The 27,155-nt window shown below is 39.6% G+C and overlaps 1 protein-coding gene across 1 annotated transcript in view; it reads left to right on the top strand.

The window, feature by feature from the left end:
- LOC100009990 (Putative N-acetylated-alpha-linked acidic dipeptidase) overlaps window positions 1-6,327 on the top strand; it is an 80,208-nt gene extending 73,881 nt beyond the window's left edge. Inside the window, exons 17-19 of the mRNA XM_007490937.3 lie at window positions 387-468; window positions 2,731-2,823; window positions 4,898-6,327. Of these exons, the coding sequence (XP_007490999.1) occupies window positions 387-468; window positions 2,731-2,823; window positions 4,898-5,087 (365 nt within the window). The 3' untranslated portion in view covers window positions 5,088-6,327. The remainder of the gene's footprint in view (window positions 1-386; window positions 469-2,730; window positions 2,824-4,897) is intronic.
- Window positions 6,328-27,155: the final 20,828 nt, after the last annotated feature.

The following is a 27,155-nucleotide window of genomic DNA, read 5'->3' as shown; positions in this document are numbered from 1 at the left end:
CTAAAGACATTCCTCACATCACTTGCCCCTCCACCCAGCAGCCCAATGAGAGTGCTTCTTCCTGTCCTTGTGTGGGACAAGGAGGGGCAGGGCAGGGCAGGGCTGGCACTTGGGGTGGGGAAGGGCATGGCATAGCACTCAGTCTGAGGGAGGGGTGGGGGTGGGGCCTGGCATTCCATCTTTAAAAGGTTTGCCTTCACTGTACTAGTTCCTCATTATACATTTTACTCATTAATAAAAATGTACCCTATTTTTCATTCAAGGTTTTTTACTATACAATATAAACTTATGGAAGATAGAGACTATATATTTATGATTCTTTCTATATAGCACTTACCTTCTGGATAATTAGACTTTAAATAATTAGATAATGATCTTTATTCCAGAACCACTTTTCTCAGCAGTGAAAAATTTTACTGAAACAACTACTAACTTCAGCACAAGACTGCAAAACTTAGACACAAACAAGTAAGTAGAATATGAACACATTCTAGTAATTAGTCATTATGTGAGTAGGATGTAAATGTATCCTAAGTATAGTTAAATAGGAGTCTGGTTTGTTGGGTAAATAGTTGGCTTTACTTAATAAAATTAGAGTGGCCTTGAGGTGCAAGTCTCTTAGCCTCTCAGAATTCTAAGAAACTAGAACTACATAGTAAAGGAAATTGTAAGGGGCAACTGGGTAGCTCAGTGGATTGAGAGCCAGGCCTAGAGATGGGAGGTCCTAGGTTTAAATCTGGCCTCAGACACTTCCTAGCTGTGTGAGCCTGGTCAGGTCACCTGACTGCCATTGCCTAGCCCTTACCACTCTTCTGCCTTGGAACCAATACGTACATTGATTCCAAGATGAAAGGTAAGGGTTTTTAAGAAAGAAAGAAAGAAAGAAAGAAAGAAAGAAAGAAAGAAAGAAAGAAAGAAGGAAAGAAGGAAGGAAAGAAGGAAAGAAGGAAAGAAGGAAAGAAGGAAAGAAGGAAAGAAAGAAAGAAAGAAAGAAAGAAAGAAAGAAAGAAAGAAAGAAAGAAAGAAAGAAAGAAAGAAAGAAAGAAAGAAAGAAAGAATTGTGAATCTACATTATACAATGAATATTAATGAGAGTTTGCATAAGAGAATTCTCAACATTAAGAAAATCACAAAGCAAATAAGCAGGAGCACACACTTATATTACATAGATACTCAAATGGATTTTTAATCTCATCAATTCAGAAGGTCTCTCCAACAATATAGATTACAATGCAACCATGCAAAGATGGTGTTGGTAAATGTTTAATACTGACTCTATAGAAGAAGAAAAAATGACCACAGAATCCACTTGAATTTTAATCTCTATTATTAATATTTTCCACATCATTTTTTAAAAGTCTAGGCAACCAAACAGGAATCCAAGCCATGATTCATAGCATTTGCCGATTTTCAAGATATAAATGTCACACTGAAAATTTAAAAAGCTAGTTCTCAAAATCACTTTATCCTTGCCTTCCCTATCCCTTGTGACCCTTGTTCATGTTCTTCTAAAAGTTTTCAACAGGTAATTCCCCCCAAATACCAAGTGGTAAAGACTTTCCTCTCTTTCTCCCAACATCAAGAGAGTACCAGTGGAATACTCTGGCTAGCCCATTTGTGTTATCAGTGTTAAAATAGCCTTTGAAAATCAATGCCTATTTAACAAATCATTAAAAACTTATTATCTATGCCTACCCAGTCTCTGTCCTGGGAACACAAAGACAAAAATGAAATAGTTGCCTGACCCCAAGCAGCTCACTTACAAAGGGACTTAACTTACTGTTCTTCCATTATAGTAAATATTCAATGGTATGACTTTACTGGGTCTCAGTTTCATCATCTGTAAAATAAGGGCATGAATTGCATGACCTTCAAAGTCTTTTCTGTCTCTTAACCCTTGATTTCTAACTACAGATTCTAACTTCCTTCTTCTGTTGGCCAATGACCACCACCATATTTGCTGTCTGCTCCCCCACCCAGCTGGCTCCTCTTTTCCTTCTATCATTTTATAGATAAGGAACTGAGGCCAACAGAAGTTAGATCACATGACTAAGGGTGAGAGAACCAATATTTGAACCTAGGCCTTCTGACTTCAAATACAACATTCTTTCACTGTGCCGTAGAAGACAGATTGTATTTTCTCAGTGTGGAAACAGTTGATCCAAAGAAATTCCATTCAGATAGCAAAGTTAGAATATTAATAAGTTACCATTGAAGCTTTGGACTACATATGATTTATATGTTGATTTCCAATTATGTTAAAGCTTCCTAACTCCACATCATTAAACCCATCTCAACCTCAATTTCCTCCTCTATAAAATAAAGGAATTGGACTTGATATCCAGAATTCCTTCCTGTTCAAACACTATGATCTTGTTCTTTAAGTTCAGGAATCTGTGATTTGCTCTTTTTCTTGGGCTTTTTTTATATATAGTCTTCATGGGTTACTGCACTAACTGACATACCTTTCCAGAAAACTACAGCAATCCTCGGAGGATGAATTAAATGTCTGTTTCTGTGCTTGTCCTCAGAGCTCTAGTATATTTTACCTGAGTTCTGCTAACCTTGGCTTTTAGGTAATGAGTTATCTATACCATAACAAGACATGAGAGGAGGAAGAACTATATTTGGGGAAGTTATTTGCTTTGCTTTTATTGTGAATATGCAACCACCTATCTTAAAAATGTCCATTTTCAAATATCCTGAAATATATTTCCCTAACTTTTTTAGCCCTGTCTCAGTGAGAATTATCAATGATCAGCTAATGTTTTTGGAAAGAGCTTTTATTGATCCTCTTGGATTACCTGGAAGCCCATTCTATAGGTAAGAAAAAAACATTTTTCAGCTTTTTATATATATGCACACACATATAGGTGGAAATATATATATGCTTATATAAGAATAAGTTAAAAGAATTGGTTTTTTTTTTAACCTAGAGCAATAAGGATTTAAGGATCCAAAGCAACTACAAAATAAAATGTTGTAAACATTCATTAAAGATTATTGTATATAGAACATTGTTCTAGACTTCAAGGGAAACACAGACTCTAGATACCTAATAAGGGGAAGTTACAGAAATACAGATAAATTTAATACAAAAGAGAATTTTAAAATGGCAAACAGTCCCATGTATGGTCTGGGAGTGGAGATTTATTACCAAATGGGAGTAATCAGAGAAGGCTTCATGGAGAATTTGCTATGATGCTGGGTTCAAATATTTTAAGGTCTGTTGTCTATAAAAGAGATGAGACTTCTTTTTTGGACTAGAAGGGATTAACTGGGTCCAATGGATTAAAGTTGCATAAAGGCATATTTCAAGTAACAAAAATGAGAGATCTTCCTAATTATTAAAGGTGTATAAAAGGGGAATGGATTCTTTAAGAGAAAGTAAGTTTCCTGTCACTATAGACCCTAACACAAAGACTGAATAGCCACTTATGGGGATGTTGTAGAACTGAAGAAAAGAATTGGACCAGAGAGCCTCTGAGGTCTCTTCAGTTCTGAGATTAAAAGATTCTATAATGTGTCATTTGCTTTCTAGTGTTTGGTGGATCAATAAGCACACTTAGGTAGACTCTCATACCAATCAAAGCCAATGTTGTAACGTTTATCAGTCAATCACCTGGCATTTACTAAGTTTCTACTGGGTGCCACCACTCTGCCAAGTGCTAGAGATACAAAGAAAGGAAAAAACAAAACAAAATGAATAGTCCCTGTTCTCAAGGAGCTCACAACCTAATGTGGGAGACAAGATGCCATTAGCTATGTACAAACAATACATATAGATATCAAGATAGAGATATACAGAAACAGAGTTAGTGTCTCTATGTATATATATATATGTATATATATATATATATTCATGCATATATTGGCACATTCTCTCACTAGACACACACATATATTATATGTATATTACACAGGATAAAAAAAGAGAAAAATTGTCTCAGGCCATAAATTGTGATCCTTAGCCTGCCCAGCTCTCATCTGTGTCCAAGTTGTCCCAAAGAAGATTTACTGAGGATCTATGAATGGGTGGTTTAGCCAAATAACTCACCACCACTGCTTCCTAGGATTTAGAGAAATAGGGGGCATTAGGAATCAATTAGTCCAAACTTCTTAGTTTTTCCTATGAGGGAACAGATTCAGAGAAGTAAGGTAAGTCACTTAGAGTAACACAAGGAGCCGGAAGCAGAACTAGAATTCAAACCTTTGTTTTGTAAGATAGAGCAGTGAATAGAGCTCTAGTGTGAGAATCCGCAAGACCTGAGTTCAAATCCTGATTCAGACACCTGGACAAGTCACTAAGTATCTAACAGCCTCAGTTTCCACATCTGTAAAATGAAAGAGTTGGACTTGATGGCCTATGATATCCCTTCTAGTTCTAACTTTATCTTATGTTGCATCTATCATAATATGCTACTTAAAAATCACTTCATAAACTAAAGAGTTTGTAAGGAACTTTATAAATACCTTAAGAGTTCAATCTTCTTAAATTTATACCTCAAAGCTCACAGTTTCCTAGCATGATAATGCAATACAATAATTTTCTTTTTCCTTTAAACCCTTACCTTCTGTATTGGAATTAATACTGTGTATTGGTTCCAAGGCAGAAGAGTGATAAGGGCTAGGCAATGGGGTCAAGTGACTTGCCCAGGGTCACACAGCTCAGGAGTGTCTGAGACCATATTTGAACCTAGAACCTCCCATCTCTAGGCCTGGCTCTCAATCCACTGAGCTACCCAGCTGCCCCACAATCATTTTCTAAAAGAACTGGAATTTCTCCCTCTCTTCCTTACCAAAGATTAGTGAGCAGTATAGTCAGTCAGTCATTTCCAAATTAGAGTTCATAAATGTTTCTTGAACAGATATTCATAAAATTGTATTGTACCAACAGGCACATCATCTTTGCTCCAAGTAGCCATAATAAATATGCTGGAGAGGCATTCCCAGGAATTTATGATGCTCTCTTTGATATTGAAAACAAAGAAGATCCTTTAAAGGCCTGGGAAGAAGTCAAGAAGCAGATTTCTATTGCAGTCTTTACAGTGCAAGCTGCAGCAGGATCTCTGAAGGAAGTTGCATGACAGCCAGAGCATGGGATAGCATGTAAAAGCTGAGCATCTTTCAGAAAATGCCTGATAGCAAAATGGATGTCTACTCATTGGGGAATATCTCAACAAATTTGTACTGGCATGTAAAGGAATATTAGTGTGCCATAAGAAGTGATCACTATGAAGAATTCAATGAACCTTGGGAAGATTTGTATGAATTCATGCAGTGGAGAAAGATCAGAAGAACAGTACCTACAATGGTTGTAACAATTTAAATGAAAAGAATACTAAATAGAAGCCAAACTCTGAGTAATTGTAATTAGCACTCTTGATTCCAAAGAATAGGTAAAGAAACATCCTTTTCTTTATACTGCCAGGTAGGAGCAGAAGAGGAAACTCTGGGAGCAAAACACTGAATTTACTCCCATACGCAATCTCTAAACTTTTTTTTTTAAGAGAAAGGTTCAGTAATGGGAGATGGAAGAGAAGCCAAAAAAAGTATATACCAGAAATGATGGTCATATAAAAACTATATATAAAAGTTATCAATAACTTTTCTTTAAGAGTTCAGGAATGGTTGGGAGAAGAGAGGCAAGGGAATTTTTTTTTCAGGAAATAACTATCATGCAAAAATTACAAAAGATATCAATAAAACAAAACTTTTTAAGGTGCTACATTTTATCATAAAGTAGTTAGAGAGTTCAGTTAAATCATTTATTGATTGTTTCCCTTTTTAATAGTCTCAAAACATCCAGTTGATATAGGCTTATTCTATTATTGTCTAAGAACATTTGGAAATTTATCTCAATTTTAAGATAGCATTTTGAGGAATATTCAGACATGGACAGCTCTTAACTGGCACAGAATATTGTATTAAATCACAATTTATGACTAAAAGAAAATAATTAGAATACATGATTCTAGGATACATGTAAAGAAAGAGGGGACAACTAGGTGGTTCAGTGGGAAGAGAGCCAAACCTGGAGAGAGGAGGTCCTAAGTTCAAATTTGAGCTCAGAACACTTCCTAACTATGTGCCTCAAGGCAAGTCACTTAACCCTAATTGCCTGGCCCTTACCACTCTTCTTCTGCCTTGGAACAAATACTCAGTAATGATTCTAAGATAGAAGGAAAAGGTAAGGAAAAAAGAGAGAGAAGGAAGGGAGAGAGGAAGGAAGGAAGGGAGGAAGGAAGGAAGGAAGGAAGGAAGGAAGGAAGGAAGGAAGGAAGGAAGGAAGGAAGGAAGGAAGGAAGGAAGGAAGGAAGGAAGGAAGGAAGGAAGGAAGGAAGGAAGGAAGGGAGAGAGGAAGGAAGGGAGGAAGGAAGGAAGGAAGGAAGGAAGGAAGGAAGGAAGGAAGGAAGGAAGGAAGGAAGGGAGGGAGGGAGGGAGGGAGGGAGGGAGGGAGGGAGGGAGAGCCAGATTTTGGCATAATGGATAAAGCACTAGCCTTCAAGTTAGAAAACCTTCTGACATATAATCTCTTAGTACCCTGGGTAACTTTTTGAGATTATAAAATGACAGAAAGTGATTCATCTGTATCTGTGGAGGGAAATAGCCCTTAGATACCAGGAGTTCCCTACAATGGTAAAATCACAAGTCCAGGTTCTCTTCCCTTCCTTTCCACCCAAGATAGACATGAGACTAATACTATGCTATTCTAATAGAAAGTGTATTGAAATAGGGCAGAGAGACCTTGGCCTTAGTTTTACTGTGCCAATAACTAACTCTGTGACCTTGGGGAATCAATTTATCTCTCTAGGTCTCAGTTTCCCTCTTCTAAAAAAATGATCTGCAAGGACCCTGTGAGCTTATACTTAATAAAGCCTCCTGTTTGTTTGTTTGTTTGTTTGTTTTTTTGTTGTTGCTGCTGTTTTTTCAGGAAGTGTTGTCTGGCTGTTTCCCCCATCTTATAATTGTGATCTTAATTCATTTCTCTAGCTAGGCTGGTCCTCATAGGACACACATACATCTCATCACTCAGCCTGTCCACAACTTCTTTCCTGTGTGGTAGGAACTTCGAGAGTTTGTTTTTCATAGGGGCAGCTAAGCACCATGTAGTCAGGAGGTTCTGTGTTTCAAATCTGGTCTCAAATCTGGTCTCAGATACTTCCTCGCTGTATGACCCTGGACAAGTCACTTAACCCCGACTGCCTAGTCCTTGCCACTCTTTTGTCTTAGAATTGATACTATGACAAAAGGTGAGAGTTTTAAAAAAAGGCATTAGGGCAAATCACTTAACCTTGTTTCTTAATCTATAAAATGAGACAGGAAAGGAAATGACAAACCATTTCAGTTTCTTTGCCAAGAAAACTCCAAATGGGATCACAAAGTCAGACATGACTGAAACATTTAAATACCAATAATAATATGAGAGGAAGAAAATGTTTTTTAAATGGATAAAATACCTGCAATGCCTACCTCACAGGGTTGTCTTGCGACCAGAATTGGATAGAAGATGTAAAGCACTTTACACACTTTAAAGTGCTTATATAAATGTCAATCATCATCTTTTTTGGTTATTTGTGATCATTTCTCTTCGGGCAATATTTCAAAAGTAGAGAGGTTCCTCCCTATATCCATAGCTGCCATCATAATGATTCCCCACAGGACTATGTTAACCAAACGTCCTTGCTAATCAATCTTCAATCCAAATTCAGTCATCCCAAGTTAAATTCATCCTACATACCTGGCAGCAATAATTCTTCTCTGGTGCCAGTCTCATCCTAGTGTTCTAGAACAATCCAATAATAGCTTTTTATTTGGTATCAAATCCAAACTGTCATCACTGGACTGAGCAGCATCTCCTCAAGACTTCTGATGGAATGATTTGGTTAGATTGTGAAACTACTGAGTGAACTGCAACTGAGCCTCATATCTGTCTACTGAGATGCAGCAGAAGACCTAGGATCGTCCTTTGGGGCTATGATCAGAATAGCATGCTAAAAGGACATTGGGCTAGGCCTTTTGCTGCAGTTCTTATGCCTTTTATGTCCTGTTACCAAATACCCATCACTCTTTAGGTGGTAGAGTGGACAGAATGCTAGACTTGGAATTAAGAAGACCTGAATGCAAATCTCACCACATACTTATTAGCCATGTGATACTAGTCAAGTCACTTACTCTGTCAGCGCTTAGGTTCCCTCATCTGTAGAATAGAGATAATATATAGTTTCACCTTCTTCATACAATTGTGGTGGGGATGAAGTGAGATACTATATATAAAATGTTGAAAATGCTATATAAGTGTTAGCTATTGTCACTTTATTTTTTGTTATGCTGTGTAATAAAATCAGATTAAATCCTTGTTCAAAATTAATTCCAAAAGTGCTATTCTGTGTAAGGGATATAAATACTTCAAGAAAACAACTGGAAAATCTTTATCCACAGTCATTTTCTATCTGAAGATCAGAGCTAACAACACCAGATAGAGAAAAAAGGATATCAAAAAGGTAATTCCCCCGATTCTTAGCTGAAGTTGGGACTCCCTGTCTTTCTCCATGGAGCTCTGGTCTGGGTTGCTGGGTTGTATGTTGTCATTCTTGCAGATAGAATGGGTTTGTGTGTTTGGATATTTGTATGTGTGTTGTGGGGAGAACCCACAGCTTCAAGCAGAGGGTAATTGAATAACCTCATCAAAGGATTTAAAGAGAGGAAGAATTGGGGACATTTGGGTAGCTCAGTGGATTGAGAGTCAGACCTAGAGACAGAAGGTCCTGGGTATAAATCTGGCCTCAGACACTTCATAGCTGTATGATCCTGGGCTAGTCACTTAACCCCCATTGCCTAGCCCTTACCAATCTTCTGCCTTGGAACCAATATCCAACACAGAAGTTAAGGAGAGAGAGAGAGAGGGAAAGAGAGGGAGAGGAAATTGGGAAATAATTAAAGGCTTTTTGTAGTTTATTTATCATGTATTAGAACGTGTCTTTCACCCCACCTCCACCCCAAGATAAAATATAATCTGAATGATTCTCCATGATGCCTTTGCAGCTGAGCTGATGATGCCTTCAAATCAGTCCCCTAAAAACACAATCTCTCAGCATCTGTATGTCCATCTTCCCACGTCCATTTCACAAATATGGTTCATCCTTTCACAATTGCCACTTTTTTCATGGGGGCTCCTGGTATCACTGGCTTTGTTTTAGCTCCTGAACCAGTGGCAAGTGATGACCTGGAAAGGGACATTCTGCTGACATCAGAAGATAGGAAAGGCAATAGAGTGACTCAGTCCCTAACATCAATTATGGGGCAACAGTTCAAAAATGAATCAGACCAACAATGCATAGATGGTAGTTTTTTGTGTTTTTAAACCCTTATCTTCGTAGTATTGATTCTAAGAAAGGTGGCAAAGGCTAGGCAATTGGGGTTAAGTGACTTGCCCAGAGTCCCACAGCTAGGAAGTACCTGAGACCAGGTCTGAACCCAGGACCTCCTGACTCCAGGTCTGGCTCTCTATCCAACGAGCCATCTAGCTGCCCCATAAATTAGAGTGTTTTTTTTTACATTATATAAGAGTAGGCTCAAAACCTAAAGTGAAATAAATGCCTAGGAACAAGAGCTTTGGGAAGGAAAAGCAAAGTGGGGAGGAGAAAAGCTTTATTCCTGGAGCATGGGAGTGTGATGATCTTTGGATAACTGGCAACAGGAAAAAGAGGATCCCCATTGCCTCTAGGTTCCTTCTCATTCATACTGGTACACTGCAACATGCCTGGGTTTCAACTATCTTCACTAGGACAGGCCCCTTGAATCAGTAAAAGATCCGAGGTTTTACTGGAAGGGAGCAAGTTCTCCCTTAGACCAGTCTGGTCGGTCTCCATCTCTGATTACCCAGGCTGGGAGGTGCTGGCATTGGTTAATTCAAGAAGCCCTGGCTGTACCAAATAGGAAAGACAAGTGTGGGATATGATATGGAAGTTCTTAGATATATTAGGAAGATGGAGACCTAAATCCAGGGGATGGAAAGCCTACTGCAAATGAGTCACATCAGGTTTAGACTGGCCCAAATCTTTCATTCTGGCATGCTTCTATTTTGGACTGTTGTGGGGGTTGATTGACCTAAATGGATCCTTCTGCAATTAGAGTGGAGACTATAGGTATGTTTGGATAGGATTTTTGGATTGCAAACCTTTCCATCCTTTATCACAGGTGCCAAGGAGAAAAGGCTTGTTACCTTGTGGAAAGCAACCCAGAGACCTTTCCAGTCTGTGTGCAGAGATTAGTGGCAACTGAAGCAAAGGGAGATGAGTCATAGAAATGACATGCACTCTGAGGAGCTATAATAGTTATCCTATGTATGGATTTCAAGGCAGAAGAGCAGTAGGAGTTGGCAATTGAGGTTAAGTGACTTGTCCAGGGTCACAGCTAGAAGTGTCTGAGGTCGAATTTGAACCCAAGACTTTCTATCTCCAGTCTGGTTCTATCCACTGAGCCACCTAGCTGCCTCAGGATTTATACATTTCACCAGATTATCCAAGGAGTCAATGATATAAGAAAAGATTAAGAACCTCTGTCCCCTTTCTTATAAAGCCATTTTGGCCACACCTCCTGGGACTCTCTGGTAGGACAAACTTTACCTCAGTCCAGCTCCAAGCCCAGTCTTTCAGGTGCCATGAGTCTCTTTGGGGACTTAAGTCAGCCCCTTCTGAGAAGCCAGGTAGCCATGAGATGCCCAGGCAAAGGGTGGGGCTGATACCGACCCCTACTGGGTTTTCAAATGGAATGAGGAGTTATAATTTATATTCAATTCATGCACAACGAAAGACAAAAACAATCCCTGTCCTCAAAGAGCTCAAAATCTGATGAGAAAGACAATATATGACCATATACAGGATAAATATTGGATATACAGGAGAAATTGGAGATCATTTCAGAGGGAAGGTACTAGAAATGAGGGAGAGAGGAATAGAAAGACTTCTCAAAGAAAGAAGATTAGCACTGAGTTTCTCAAGGAAGTCAGAAGATGAAGGTAAGGAGATGAAAGCAGTCCAGACTTAGGGGCCAGCCCCTAAAAAAGCCACCAAGTCATGAGGTGGATGGAGTGTACTCAAGAACAACTAGAAGGTCAGTGTCATTGGAAATGTTTTTCCCTCCTTTTTAAGAAGACTAGTGGCATCACAGGATAATGCTTTGACTTGTTCATGAATTGGATTTAGGTGAGACAGAGTTATACAAAGTCCTCAACCTCATTCTCTCTTCCAGAGTCATGGAAGTTCATTGACAAGACAAAAGCCAAGATGTCTATCCTTTGTAAGGGGTAAAATTTGGGTGTTATTAACTGAATATATTATACTACTGGTCGCCAGGGGTTAATTCATTTCCAATAAAATGCTCAAGTCAGTTTGGGATTTTTATGGTGGTTTCATTACAATAGAGGGAAGGAATTAAGAAGAGAGAGAGAAAAGGGTATAAGTATTCTGTGGCCTAGCCTAAGCCAAGGGAAGTTCAGAGAACTCAGCCACAGGGTCTCCTCAGAAGATTAAAACTAGCTCAGCTTCCAGCCATGAGGTCTACTCCAAGATGAAGGGTCTCCTTAGAGGATAGTGCTCTCAGGAGGTACAGGAAAGGAGGAAAGGAGGAATCAGTCACCTCACCAAGGACACTCAGGAAAGATGCCTCACCTAACCCACGCTATAGAGCTTCTCCCAGTCACCTCACCAGCAAGTTGAAACCCCCAAACCACCAAGACACACAGCATGCTGCCACAAGCCCCACTAGCCAGAGAGAGAGCTACATCTCCTCAAGAGAGGCCAGGGAGAGGAAGTGACATGAAATATATAGAACATTCTTTACATCACTTCCTGTGTCTCATATGTACCAATGGTAGCTTAAGCTTCACTTAGGACAGCCCAGGAGGTCTGTCAGGTGTTTCTTATTTGTCACTTGCTAGCACATGTCTGTCATAGGCCATCCTCCTCAACACTTAATCCTTAAGTAGGGGTGTATACATTCCTGGTTGCTAGGATTTTAAAGACTAGTCAGGGTGGAGAAAATCTAAAATTCACACCTTGGCCCTGGATGTAGTGGATAAACTCGATGTCTTCAGATTCAAAGTACTCTAGAGTGCCTACATCAGAACAAATCATTCTCATTTCCCATTCCACTGGGGAGTCTTTACATGCTTAGGGTAGACATTCCCCTAACTCCCTGAAGGACTGGAAGACTATTGGTTAACCCCAACCTGGTTTAGCCCATCTACCCAGATGATTTTTTTTAAGATGGGGCTGCTGTGCATGCTATAGCTTCTGGAAGGCATATGTGAGAGTGAGGTGATAGGTGGACATCAAAGATGGATGAGCAGCCCTGGAAGGTGTTGAGCATGCCCTCACCCCAGAGGTGCTAGTCCTCCCTGAATATCCCAAGAAGTTATAGTGTTCAAGAGCTTTTGAAATCAATCAGAGAATTTTGGGATTGATCTTTGGGATAACAAGGAACCTTTGGGAGTTTATTGAGTATGGATGTGACATGATCAGATCTCAACTTTAAGAACTTCGAACAGAGAACAATTGTCAGGCTACTGAAACACCACGTGATTGGGGCCTGTCCCCAGATTGGTAGCTGTGCACTTCAGGATCACAAACGTGTTTCTCTCATATTTTAGTGACCCTGGGAAATGTTCATGTTGGAATCTCGAGAGCTCAGGGTACTCATTTTTTTCTTTCAATTAAAACGAAAATCTGAGAACCTGTGGCCTTTGTCTTGGGTGGGGAGTAGTATTTATCAGGTAGGGGCAGCTAATTGGCATAGTGGATAGAATGCCAGGTCTGGAACCAGGAAGACCTGAGGCAAAATCTGGCCTCAGTCATTTTCTAGCTCTGTGATACTGGCCAAGTCACCTAGCAAGTCACCTATTTACCTCAGTTTCCTCATCTATAAATGAGCTAGAGAAAGAAATGGCAAACTACTGCAGTGTCTTTGCTAAGAAAACCCCAAATGGTGTAAAAATGGAGATTTTGAACTCTAGACTTCATTACCCAGAAGTCCTTGGTATTTCCCAGAATTTCCTATAATCTCTCCTGAGACTCCACATTGGTGAGATCACAATTGGTATTTAACTGGCAGTAATGCCTCCCATGCTCTCTTCCTTTGTAATGATGTAGCAAGTATAGTGGTAAGCTAAGTGCAGTGATTTTAAATGGGCTAATCAGCCATGGGTACCTCGTTTTTATTTTGTATCTTCTTAATTCCTTGATTTCTAATGATCCTTAGTAAACCTCATAAAATATAATATTTTTATTATTAGAGATATAATTTAATTTTTACAATGGTGTCACAAAGAGCTGGGCAGAATTGAAATGACTGAACAACAACAACACTGGACTATCTAAGCCAGCAGTTCTCAACCTCTCAATTTGTAGCAATGAGAATACATAATGCATATCAGATATTTACATTCTGAATCATAACTGCAGCAAAATTACAGTTTTGAAGTAGCCACCAAAATAATTTTTTGGTTTGGGGTCACCGCAACATGAGGAACTGTATTGCAGGGTCACAGCATTAGAAAGATTGAGAACCACTAATCTAAGCAAAGAGTATCTATCCCAGGTTTCTGGTTGGGAGTTTGAAATAAGACAAATGTAACCCTCTAGAATTGATGTATATGCTTTTTAGTTTTGTCTTTACATGAGAACAACATATGCAGGGGGCAGCTGGGTAGCTCAGTGGATTAAGAGTCAGCCCTAGAGACAGGAGGTCCTGGGTTCAAATTTGGCCTCAGCCACTTCCTAGCTGTGTGACCCTGGGCAAGTCACTTGACCCCCATTGCCTAGCCCTTACCACTCTTCTTCCTTGGAGTCATTGACTCCAAGACAGAAGGTAAGGGTTTAAAAAAAAAAGAAAGAAAGAAAGAGAACAACATATGCAAATGAACAAAGAAGTAAATAGCCCAGAAAGCTTAATGATTTCACACACACACACACACACACACACACACAAATACTACATTACTGTATTAGTGTCTGCTGGGAGCCATCAGGTCACGACGCCTTGACAGAGTCACACGTAGTAGCTAAGGAGGCCATATAGTGGCCCTTGGCAAGATGTCAATGCTCACATAGTCCCCCTTGCATGACCTCTCTCATCAACTTCCCTTACTTATGGAATTGACATGATTATTATTCCCCCTAGTCTCAGAAGGAATAATGCAAGAGCAAAACACCTGTACCCTAATTCTCTAAAACATCGCCAAAAGATCAGACCCTCAAACCCAATCCCAAAAGACTATCATGGGTTAACTTTTACTTAGGTACATGATTCCCAGTAAAACCACAGCTACAGGCCAAGCCCAGAACTTTCCCACTCACAGAAACTTATTCTCATGAAGCCAGCACACAAATCAATCATAAAGGCCCATACAAGATATACAGGTACATTACACGTACACTAAGCTTCAACATGCCTCAGTGACTTGATTTCACAAACCACTAACTCAGAAACTCCCTAGTAAGCCCTGAAAAATGGCCAGTCTAATATTAAAACTGAATTGTGTTCCCAGTACCTTTCAACCCCAATGATATGATTGTTGAATTGTCTATTAAGAACTTTTGATTGATTATTTCTTTTTATTAAAAGCAATAAGTAATTTTCCTTGATTGTTTTTAAACTAAAAACTTCTCACAGGGTAAAGAGAAAATTAAGCCACCTGTGACAAAATCATTTATTTTATGTGAAACCTTTATGCTGTCAAGAATCTGTAATCACAATACAAGAATATAGAATGTTGATCAAGTTATTTGTTAAAAGTTAATGTATCAGTTTTCCAATTATCTCCATTTAGAAATGTGTATTAGGTAATGTATCTGTGTGTCAAGAAAATGGGTATAAAAATAAACATCAAGCCTGTGGATGGTGGAGCAGCTATCAGATGCAAAGCATGCCCAGGGCATTAAAGTTACAGATGTCTTCTGTTTGTTATTTTCTTGACTGATCATTCAACACCTGTAGGGAACCCCTGGAGTTGCAAGTGAGGCTGGACCTTGCCCATGACAAGTGTCTGTTTTTCTACCTTCCCACTAGAATTTGGTATATTCCTTTTTTTTTTGTCATTTTAGCCAATCTGATAGGTATGAGGTGGCATTTCATACTTGTTTTTATTTGCATTTCTTTAACTAGTAGTGATTTAGAGCTTTTATTTCTTCTAAAAACTGCTTGTTCATATCTTTATATCATATCTTTTACCATTTGTCTTAGTATCAATTCTAAGGCAGAAGACTGGCAAGGGCTAGGCAATCAGGGTTAAGAGATTTGTCAGGGGGCAGTTGGGTGGCTCAGTGGATTGAGAGTCAGGCCTAGAGATGGGAGGTCCTAGGTTCAAATCTGGCCTCAGACACTTCCCAGCTGTGTGACCCTGGGCAAGTCACTTAATCCCCATTGCCTAGCCCTTACCACTCTTCTGCCTTGGAGCTAATACACAGTATTGACTCCAAGACAAAAGATAAGGGTCTAAAAAAAGAGAGATTTGTCAAAGGTCTAATAGCTAGGAAGTATCTGAGGACAGATTTGAACCTAGGTCCTCCCAACTCCAGGTCTGGCATTCCATCCACCTACCTGCCTCTTTGTTCATATATTTCCACCATTTTTTAAAATTGTGGAATGGCTCTTATTTTTATAAATTTGACTTAATTCCTTATATATTTAAGAAATGAGACATTTAACAGATAAATTTTCTATAAATTATTTTCCCCAATTTCCTGATTTCCTTCTAATTTGGGATGCTTTGGTTTTATTGGTAGAAAACTTTTTAATTTAATTCAATCAAAAATATCCATTTGATTTCTCTACGAGTAGCAATGCAATGATCCAGAACAATTCTGAAGGACTTATGAGAAAGAGCACTATCCACATTCAGGGAAGATCTGTGGGAACAGAAACACAGAAGAAAAACAACTGCTTGATCACATGGATCAATGGGGATATGATTGGGGATGTAGTCTCTAAATGATCACCGTAGTGCAAATATCAATATTATGAAAATAGGTCTTGACCAATGACATATGTAAAACCCAGTGGAATTGTGCATCGGCTATGGGTGGGGAGGTTTGGGGGGAAGTGCAAAGATCCCCAGTGCAGCTGGGTGATGTTCACTCCTATGTCCTGTTTGTCAGATATTCCTAGCTGTGTGACCCTGGGTAACTCACTCAACCCATATTGCCTAAACTTTACCTTCTACCTTGGAACCAACACATGGTATTGATTCTAAGATCGCAGGTTGTTAGAGACATTTTTTTTAACAATAGGTTAGACAAAAGACAGTCTTTTCTACTTGTTAGGGGGACATAAGAGACAGGCAATGGGAGTTAAGTGACTTGCCCAGGATCACACAGTTAGAGGAAGTATCTGAGATCAGATCTGAACACAGGATTTCTCATCTCTAGTCCTGGCTCATCTAGCTTCCCCTCTGAGTATTTTAATGTAACAAACAAATTAGTTTAACTTTTGAAAAGAAATAAAGTGGAAAGGGAATGAGAAAGTAGCAGTGAAGGCAAGTAAAGTGTTGAATCAGTGTGTGGAGACAGCTGTCATTCTGTAGTCTACAGGACTTTGAGCAAAATCTGTAGAAAGACAGGAAAAGCAAATTAGAGGAAATTGGAGATCTTTGACAATGACAATGTGGACATGATATTCAATTAATTAAGTGTGAGGATAGCCAGAGGCATCCATTGAAAAAAGCTCTGGAAAGCTTAGTACTGCATCCAGTAAAATCACAGCCATAACTTAGTCAAACATGTAGCTCAAGGGGGCAGCTGAGTGGCTCGGTGGATTGAGATCCAGGCCCAGAGATGGGAGGTCCTGGGTTCAAATCTGTCCTCAGACACTTCCTAGCTGTGTGACCACCCTGGGCAAGTCACTTAACCCCCAATGCCTAGCCCTTACCACTCTTCTGCCTTGGAACCAATACATAGTATTAACTCTAAGATGAAAGGTAAGGGTTTAAAAAACAAAACATGTAGCCCAGGCATCATATGAGGCCCCCAAACCCCTCCTATCCACCCCTCCTCACAGAAACTGAATGTTCTTCAAAAAGAAAAACCACTGATGTATGCATTCCCTGAGAAAGGTAGTTAGATACTGTTAAATTTAATTGTGATTGAGACTGAAATATATCTAATAGGTGGTTTTATTAGGTGGTCGCCAGGGATTTAATTTCTAAATCCCAAAATGAATTACTAAAGTAAAATGTAATTTATGGTAGTTTTATGTACAATAGTGGGAAGATATTAAGGAATGAGAGAGAGTGAAAACTCTGGCTTCCTCTAAGCCAGGTAGAAATTCTAAGGCCCTTATCACAGAAAAGAGTCTGAAGAGGATGGGCCTTTCTTGGAGGTTCACATCTCCAGAAAGGCAGGGTTACTAAGTCAGCCTTTCACTCACCGAAGGTGACCATCTAAAAAGAAAGCAGTCTGAGATCTCCTGCAGGAGCTCCTCCAGGATCGAGTTCCATAGCCAAGTCCAAGTGTCTGTCTTCCAGTCTCTCCTCAACTGTCTGTCCTCCAGTCCAACTCTAAGTCAGAATTCTTCCCTCCAACTCAAATATCTCCTTTATAAAGATCTTTTTCTCCTGTGTCACCTCCCCTGAATTTCTCCTCTACCAATCACAGCAGATACTCCTCTCCAGGACTGCCCACTCTTTATTCACACATTCTTTGGTTAGATTATACCTTTTTTGGTTACTTAACACATTTTTTGGTTAGTTCACCTTTTGTAGTTAGTTAACATCTTTCTGTAGTTAAAATGGGTAGGTCTACTTCAAATACATTTGAAGAAATGAGAGCAAAAAGAGGTTAAAGGACTCATCCAGAGTTTAACAGAGAAACAAGGTTCTATGGCTAGATTTGAACTCGTCTTCCTGAATTCCAGACCCAGTACTCTTTTTACTCTGCCACCTAGCTAATAGTAATAACAAGATAAAATATTAATTAAAAAACATTCTGTTACAAAAGATAATAAAGCTGTCTATGTTCATTGTCTATGGTTAGATTCTAGTTATGCCAATCTCTAGCTGAATTTCTCCCAAGTAAACACTTTTTTCTTCTGGCCTCAGTTTCTCCTTTTGTAATATGAGATAAGTGGACTAGATGCTCCCTATATCTTATGACTAAGAGTAGCATTTATGTATCTAAGTGTATGGATTCTGGATCCTTTAGATCCATTTCTGTGGATAATTGCAAATATCCTTCTAACATGGGTGGCTAAATTCACAGCTGCACTAGTAGTGCATTAGTTTACTGGTCTTTTCCCAAACCCTTCAATATTGTCTATTTCATCTCTTCTCAACTTTGCCAGCTTATTGGGTGTTAGCTCCAACTTTTAAATTTATTTGATCATTAAAGACTTGGGGAATTCTTTCACATAGGAGGTGATAGTTCAATTTTACTTAAGATTTAAATTTTATATTGATTGCAATAGGAATGACTTTTATATTAAGAAATTGTTGTATTATAAAAATTTTGTTGGCACATAATCCTAACCCTCTTCCCACAACCCGGTCTTAGCATAAAATAGGAACTTAGACTAAAAAACAGACAGATTAGGATAAATTTTATTTGGGGAGGGGAGAGGTTAGATGGGAACAATAAGTAGCATAGATAGATTAGAATAGACATAGAAGGTAAGTAATTGGCATGGACCAGGGTGGGGCCAGGGTGGCACCAGGCAAACAACAGGAAATGGAGGATTTGTGACAGAGACTGGCACTAGAGAAAAAGTGCCAGGCTAAAGATTATGTGAAATTGATCACCTCAACGGAGGAGGGGCCCCAGGAGTGGAATAAGTAGGAGGAGGAGACTCTGGCTGGAGGAGGGAGCAGTGAGGGTCTCTTGGTCTTGAAAAGCCAAAGAGAGAAGTTGGGAAAAAGACTTTCTCCTGAGGGTTACCCATTTTTCCTGCTGATGTCTGGAAATCTTTCCCACCAACACTGCCCAATTGAAGGAATTATCTGAAGAGAAACCTGAGCAGACTTTACCTCAGCTCCTGTTACCCAGGGATGAGTGAACCTGACTTTCTCTCAGGGGACTCAGGCTGCCAAGGCCTGAGTTCCCCCCAAACTCAAGGAAGGAGGGGAAAGGATTTAGATAGAGACCAGAACCCCCTTTTCCCACATTCCTTTTCCCATTCTTCCCTGTTCATTATTTCCTTTTGTATTACCTGATTGAGTTGACATTAAAAGTTATCTGTTCCCAAACCTGAGTATGAGTGAACAGATCAAGGGGAGACCCTTTGGTCTCAAGTAGTAAAGGGGGGACAAGAGGGACAAGTGCAAATCTGGGAGATCAGCTTTAGCTAAGGAGAGAAGGCAGAAGGGGGAAATCTTCAAATCTTTTCTCCTCTTTCTGAGCCAACTCATTTAATCTGCTGTCTCCCCTGAACCCTACTTTGTGGGAAGGGCATCTCCTCTCTTTCTCTCTCTCCATACCAAAAGTCCAAACTTCCCTTGGGGTTTCTCTCTTTTATCTTTTTTTTTAATACATGCGTTTTTCCAAGTCAACAAACTACAATGGTAATTCATGTCCCAACTTTGCTTTTTTGGAGACATTCAGGGAATGTAATCTTCTTGTTTTAAGTGAGTAATGTCAGAAAGTTAAGAACAGAGTCTGGGCAGAGTCTCTTAACTTAGTGTTGACAATAAGTCTGAGGCAGGCCAGGTGGAGGCAGAGGGTCTTCCTCTGTTGGCACTGGCTGTCAGCCTTAGCAATCTGATACATGCCTGACCTTAATTGACTTCAGAAGCCTAAGAAAGTGATCTTGTCTGGAAGGAAATGTCACAGGCTTTTTTCTCTTCCTTTGGTCTCAGAGTGCTGTAATGGGTATGATATATAATGGTAATGGGATCCCAGCTGACCACATGGGTGAGAATTCTAAAGCAGGAAATCAGGGCACAAGGTTAGCTACAGAGAGGTATCTTGCATCCTGCTAACTTTCTACTTGAGAGCATTCATGGCTGCTCAGTGTGGGATGCCTTAATTGGAATAGCATGCAGTCCCTCAAAACAGTCAGCTAGCAATGTTAAAGGTCATTCTATTAGACCACTGGACTTCATATCATATCATTATGCCTTTCATGAATTTAAAAGTTCTGCTTTTGACTTTGGAAGCTAAGGACAAACAAGGTGGCTCTACTCCCGTTGGGGATTGGGTACATGGGGCCACTGGCTTTGTTTTACTGCCTTTCATCACCAAATACTGAGCATGCTATTTTTAGGGAGCTAAAATTGAGAGAGGACTTTTAGCAGGAATGGGCTGGATTGGAGAACCACAGTGGTGGTCTGTGGTTTATAGAAGTACTTGTGCTGGGATTCCAAGCACTGTGGGGTATTGGGGGGGATGAAGGGGTGGGAGGATGGTTCAGAAGCACTAGAGGAATTTAGTTTCCTTATTGGGTGGCATCTGAAAAGGTTTGCCAGTTTATCAATCAATTGTGATAGAACAAAACTCAAACCTAGGACTTAAATAATTTAGAAAGAAGTTTATTTTGTTGTTGAGGAAGAGGGAAGACCAAAAAAGTGAGGCTTGCTCCCCATACCCTTTGGCTCAAAGTTTAATATGAAAAAACAAAACAAAATCTCCCCCTAAAAACTGTGGTCTTGACCATCAGTCTCATCACTTGGTAGCAAATGAAGAGAGAAGAAATGGACTATGATTACAGTCATGAATTAAAAGACACTTACTCCTTAGGAGGAAAGCTCTAATACCTGTGACAAAGGCTGGCAGTAAAGAAAGATTTTTCTCCTCTTTGGGTGAGGGGCCCCAGGAGATGGGAAAGTTCCCTTCTGAAGGGATGTAATGGAAAAACAGATTTGGAGATAGTAAAGGGAACAGGATCTGGGAGAGGACAGTGGATGTCTAGGGTTGGCTCAGAGAGGAGACAGGGAGTTTGGAGATTTTCCCCCTTCTGCCTTCTCTCCTGAGCTAAAGCTGGTCTCCCACATTTGCTTTTGACCCTCTTGTCCCCCCTCCACTACTAGAGGCAAAAGACTTTTTTCTTAGGAAGATGTCTCTCCCTTTGATCTGTTCACTCACACTTGATTCACTTCTTGGGAGAAAAGATAACTACTTTAATGTCAATTAATTCAATCAGGGTGATACAAGGAATAACTGGCAGGGAAAGAATGGGAAAGGAAAGTAGGGGAAGGGAATCCTTTCTCCAGCTGAAACCTTTTTTCCTTCCTCCTTGAGTTTGGGGGGAACTCAGGCCTTGACAGCCTAACCCCCCGGAAGGAAAGTCAGAATGACTGAGCCTGGATTTGGCCCCTTGGCCACAGTTCAGACCCAGGGCAACAGGAGCTGAGGCAAAGTCTGACAGAGATTCAAAATGCCTTTTCTCAGGTTTCTCTTCACTGAGTCTCTTCAACTGGGAAGGGTTGGGGAAAGGGTTTCCAGTCACAAGCAGGAAAAAAGTGGGTAACTCGCAGGAGAAAGTCTTATTCAACTCTTTCTCTCTCCAGCTTCTCCAAACTGAGAGACCAACTGCTCTTTAGAAGGGAACCTTCCCCTTCCTCAAGATTCCCATCTCCTGGGGCCCCTCCTCTGAAGAGCAGAAAACTTCCTTTAGTATGTTATATTTAAAATAGTTGTCTGCCATAAACTGTAATATTTAAAAAATATATGGCTTAAACTGTGGCAGTTAAAAGAGTGGGAGCCTTAAATTGTGATAGATATAAGAGAGGGTGAGTAAATTTGACCACAGAAAATATGTTTCACTACAGTGTCTTGTTTTAAATCAAATATAAGGTGGTCGCCAGGGAATGTATTCCCAATTATGAATATGCCCAAGTCAACTGAGTTTAATAGAGAATTTAATTAATAATGCAATGAGTAATCAAAGAAAGAGAGAGAGAGAGAGAAAAGGTATAAGTATGAAGGGCCTTAAGCCAACATGGCCTAGATCTGAGTCTTAAGAGAGAGAGAATCAGTCAGTTTTTTATCACTCACCACAAGATTTGTCTTAAGCAAGGGGGAACAGAGTCTCCCCAGAGGGAGTTCCAGCCAGAGTCAGTCTCCCAAGGGACTTCTTCTCAAGAGATCTTCAAAGGGCCTGCTCCAAAAGGATCTATCTCCAAGGATCCAAGGCTTTAAGGATCTCTTGCTCAAGAGATTCCTTTTCTTATATAGGGGTTTTTTTCTTATGTCACCTCCCCTAAGTTCTTCCATCCACCAATCACTGTAGATGTTTTCTAAAAGACAGCCCATCTGAATTCCAGCTAAGTTGACTATTCCCCTCAGTAAGTCTGAACCAGAGAAAACACTGCTCTGTCGACTAATCCCCTCAGGAGAAAACCTGCCCTACCTTTATAGGTACCTAGCATCCCATTGTATCAATTCTAAAAACAGGCGTGGCTCAAAGAACTCCTTGCCTTATTATAAGCATGGGTCCAAGTACTTTCATTGTTTAGCAAGGAGTTTTCTCCCCTAAAGCAGTCTTAAGTACAGGTGGAGTAGAGGTCCTCCCATAGCAAGGAGTTTTCTCCCCTAAAGCAGTCTTAAGTACAGGTGGAGTAGAGGTCCTCCCATTTCTGATCCTGGCGAGTTCTCACATCAAAATGGGGAATGTTTCCAGTAGGGAATTTGTTCCAATGGAGGATTCCTCAATGTGGAAATTTTTAACATTCACAAGTCTGAGAAATTTCAAGATTTACAAGTACCAGCCTCTGTCACATACCACCTCTATTTTTCTGTGTCTGGAAGGGATAGAATCTCTCACCTCCACAGGTCAAGGCCTTCTATTGGAAGGAAAAAGGGAGGAAATGTCCTAGACTGCTGGCAGGGTAATTCTTGCCCATCTTGCCTGGACACTCCTAGGAGCTTAAGGCAGTTCTTTTCAGAATTTTTTGGTTTCATATAGAATACTTCTTTTCTCTTGTCATTTTTAAATGGAAATTAGCATTTGTGTTGTTTGTAGAGTTCATTATGTCTCCTAAAGTTAAAGACACTAATAAAATCATTATAATTTCAAAAGGCTTAATAAGGTCACCACATAGAACTCAGTCTTTATGGGAGTCAAAATTGAACTGAGATTAGACATCAGCAGTGGAAGTGAAAGTACACTTCATATTTCATAATGCCTAGATAATTAATTGAATGGGAGATAAGCTAGCACCAAGACTTTTACTTGGAAAAGAAATGGTAAGAATTACCTGTTAGTAAAACTGATGATTTGAAAGGGAAAAAATACTAATATATTTAATTAGCTAAGTGATCTTATCGTGTTGAGTAGAGCTGAGTTCAAATTCTGACTCAGACTTCTTTATTGAAGTCTTTTAACCTCTCTCAGTAAGAGGATAACTATATTTTCTTATCAAGGTAATTATGATGACGAGATAAGGAAGCATATGAAAAGACTTTTGCAAATGTTAATATGTTACACACACACACACACTAGTTATTTTGGGACATTCTGCAGTAATAACTGCTTTTATATTAGGTCTATGTTGGTGTGACAGTTAAAATAGTGGAAGCCATAAATCATGGTTGTTTAAAGAGTGAATTGCTTAAATTGTGACCACAGAAATATGGGTTCAAGGCAGTGTCTTGATTTTAATAAAAATATAAAGTGGTTGCCAGGGAAAAATTCCCAAATATGAAATATACGCAAGTCAGCTGGGTTTTATAGAGTTTTTAATTAATACAAATGAGGAATTAATGAAAGGGAGAGAGAGAGAAAAAAAAAGGAAATAATGAGAAAAGGGCTAAACCAGCCTAGGCCTGCATGAGCCAGCCTAGGCTAAAAACCCTAAGAGAGAGATCAGTCAGTCTTTTATAAACTCACCACAAGATTTGTCCAAGCAAGATTCTAGTGTTCAGAGAGACACCAGTTCAGCTTTGGACAGCTCAATCTCCAGAGAGAGTTCTCTGAGAGAGTCCCTTGCTCTTAGCTTCTCATCTCCTTTTAAAGAGAATTTTCTCCTATGTCACCTCCCCTAAGTTCTCACATCTACCAATCACAGTAGATGTTTTCCAAAGGACAGACCATTCTTAATTCACACCTGAGTAGACTAAACTTTTGAGTAATTCACACCTGAGTAGACTAAAATCTCTGAATAAGTTCTCACCTCTTTGCCCCTTGTAATTCACAAGTTGCCTAACCTTTATAGGTACTTAGCACACTTTTGTATTAGATCTAAAAATAGGCCTAGCGTGAGGGTTTTTTGCCTTATTATAAGTATGGGTAAAGTACTTTTCATTGTTCAGCAAGGAGTTTACAACTTTATCTTCCCCTAAAGTATGCTTAAGTAGGGGTGGAGTAGAGGTCTCACATTCCTGATCTAAGTTGCTTCATTGTTTAAAATGGGGAATGGTCTTAACCAAGTGTTCTGAAGTAGGGTCTGAGAATTTTTAAGGTTCACATTGGAAAACCTATGGCATGTGTGCTAGAGCATGCTAGAAGGAGGCTGTTCCCTTCCCCTTTCCATGGACCTGAGGATATATCTCTTATGACAACCCCTCTACTCAGCTGCCCAATGTGAGCACTTCCTTCGTCCCCAATCTGGAATATAGTGTGTGTGGGGGAGGATGAAGGTAGAAGTTTGGGCACTTAGGCTTTAATTCTCTAAAAGGTTCACCATCATTGTATTAGGTGATCTCATCACCTACTACCCTGCTGTATATCTACTGTACCCCCTAGCTGTCTAGCCATCTGACTACTCTGTGAACAAATAAAGCCAGAAGCTAGATTGTGAAACTTGGAGTGAATATTCAGTCATTGTGTATATTAATCTGGTTCTTGCATGACTTGATTCTCAAGCAATAACCAGGTCATTTGTAACTTGAAAAGAATTTCCCTTTGCTAATGGTGGTGTTTGGGGGAGTTGACCTTGGTAGAAAACATCAGGAATTCACAGATCCTCTAAAATCTACTCAGTAACCCCCTGGGAGTGGGAGTAGGGTAGAGTCCATTTTTACTAGGGGAAGGACCCCTTCCATAGAGTTATGATCCTATGTCTGGCCAAATATGAAAGCAAGAGATGAGTATTGGACAACATATAGAGTTTATTAAATACACCAAATTCAATATCATCCAGAATCACTTCAACCTTTGTGCATTGTTCAAGCTGCATTTCTAGTGGAAGCAAAAAGACTTGGTAGATGATGTTTTTCCCTCTATATGGTTCTCCGTAAAGTCGTGATAGTTCTTGTATATCCTTTTTCCTCTTCGACAGTTTATCCTAAGACTAAGTCATCATTATAAATCTTCTTGTGGTATCTTTGACGTGAAGACATCCAAATACATAAATAGGATATACCATGCCAAAGTCATCAGGAACGATTTTGATTGTCCTCTTTTTCTCCCCAGACAATTTGTAGTCTTTGCAGCTCTCCAATAGATTATGTCCTATGCAGAGGGAAGGAGAGTCAAAAGAAAGGGTTTTCAATAATCTGTCTAATAGAGAGGCCTTAATAAGACACTATGTCAATCTTTTCCTGGTTCCTGGAAAATCTGATACCTTCAGGACAAGAAGAGCCTATAAGTCACTATCCTATAGTTAGCAAAAGGGACAGCCCTCCTATTTCTAGCCGAGAACTAGAGATCTCTCTTTTAGGCATTCTCTTTTTACTCTAATAGGCCCCAAAATCTTATCGATGCTCACAGATGAATGACCTCTTGCATTTGTAGGTAACAATTACATCCTAGGCTTTGGAATGCCCAGATTTCTCCAATTCTCATGACCAGAACAAAGAATAAAAAGTTGCCTTTCCTCTAAATAAATCATCATAGAACTAAATATTGTTATTTAATGAAAGGAACAGTACAATTATCTCATGGCACAATTCTCAAGTGTTCTAAATCTTTCAAAGTAAAGGGGACCATTCAGGTCTCTAGCTTTTACTTCCCAAATTCCTTCACCCCAATGGTTAATTATGTAGAGAAAGAAGAAAAACTGGGAGAGAATTAGGTGCACATGAGTCTATTTACTGACTAGAACAAGAGATTCTTAAGGTATACATGAGACTTCTCCAAACACTTGGAGATAGATTTCTTAACACAGATTTTTCTGAGAATTCTCCTCAATTTTTAGGGCTTTCAGTGTTTGAATAATGAAACAAAGTTTTCCCTTCCCATCATGCCCCAAATGGACAGGCAGCAGCCTTTACAGAAGGTCGCCCATTTCTACAGCTATGCCAGGCTCAGGTTCCTTGATTTTGATTTCATTTCCAAAAGAAATAATAAGATAATATAGCTCTGGAAGAGATCCTATAGAAATCAATTTGTCCACCATATAACACACGTAAGAAGACATGAGGGAATTTAATCTCCCATGGAAATAAGCTTTCTAAGGTTTTTCAGAAGGTGTTATGCCACGGTCAGGGTCCAGCCCCACTCGCGACTCCAGGGTTCCCAACTGGTGGAGAATGATCAGTCAAAATAAATAACATAAAATAAATAACAAATCTAATACAGCTTAATCATTACAGCCATGGGACTGCTTTGAATCTCAGCTGCTCCACTTTCCCAGGCTTGGGACTTATTTTTATATCCATATTCTTGGCATGCAGGTATACAAGATCAAAGAGAGATAATTGGAAAAGTGATACATTAACTTTTAACAAATCACTTGATTAACATTCTTTATTTTATATTGTGATTTGAAACAGAATACAAGATAAATGATTTCATCACAGGTGGCTTACTAGGGAGTTTGAGTTGCTGATTTGTGTAATTGAGTCACTGAGGCACATTGAAGCTTAGTGTACCTGTACTGTACCTGTACCTATTGTATGGGCCTCTATGATTAATTTATGTGCTGGCTTCATGAGAAAGTTTTGGGCTTGGCCTGTAGCTGTGGTTTCACTGGGAATTATGCACCTAAATAAAATTTAACCCATGATAGTCTTTTGGGATTGGGTTTGAGGGTCTGATCTTTTGGTGATGTTTTGGGAAATAAGGGATCATGTGTTTTGCTCTTGCATTATTTCTTTTGAGACTAGGGGGAATAATAATCATGTCAATTCATAGGTAAGGGGCATTGATGAAAGAAGTCATGAAAGGGGGATAAAGTGGGCAGTCACATCTCACCAAGGACCACTCTGTGGTCTCCCCGGCTACTACACGTGACTCTGTCAAGGCATCGTGGACTGATGGCCCCCAGCAGTGTTAAAATAGAAAATGCT

The sequence above is a fragment of the Monodelphis domestica genome, chromosome 4 (assembly GCF_027887165.1).
Source record: "Monodelphis domestica isolate mMonDom1 chromosome 4, mMonDom1.pri, whole genome shotgun sequence".
In the NCBI taxonomy this organism is placed as follows: Eukaryota; Metazoa; Chordata; class Mammalia; order Didelphimorphia; family Didelphidae; genus Monodelphis; species Monodelphis domestica.
Note: the sequence above shows the minus strand (reverse complement) of the source record. Positions and strands in the feature narration are given on the sequence as shown.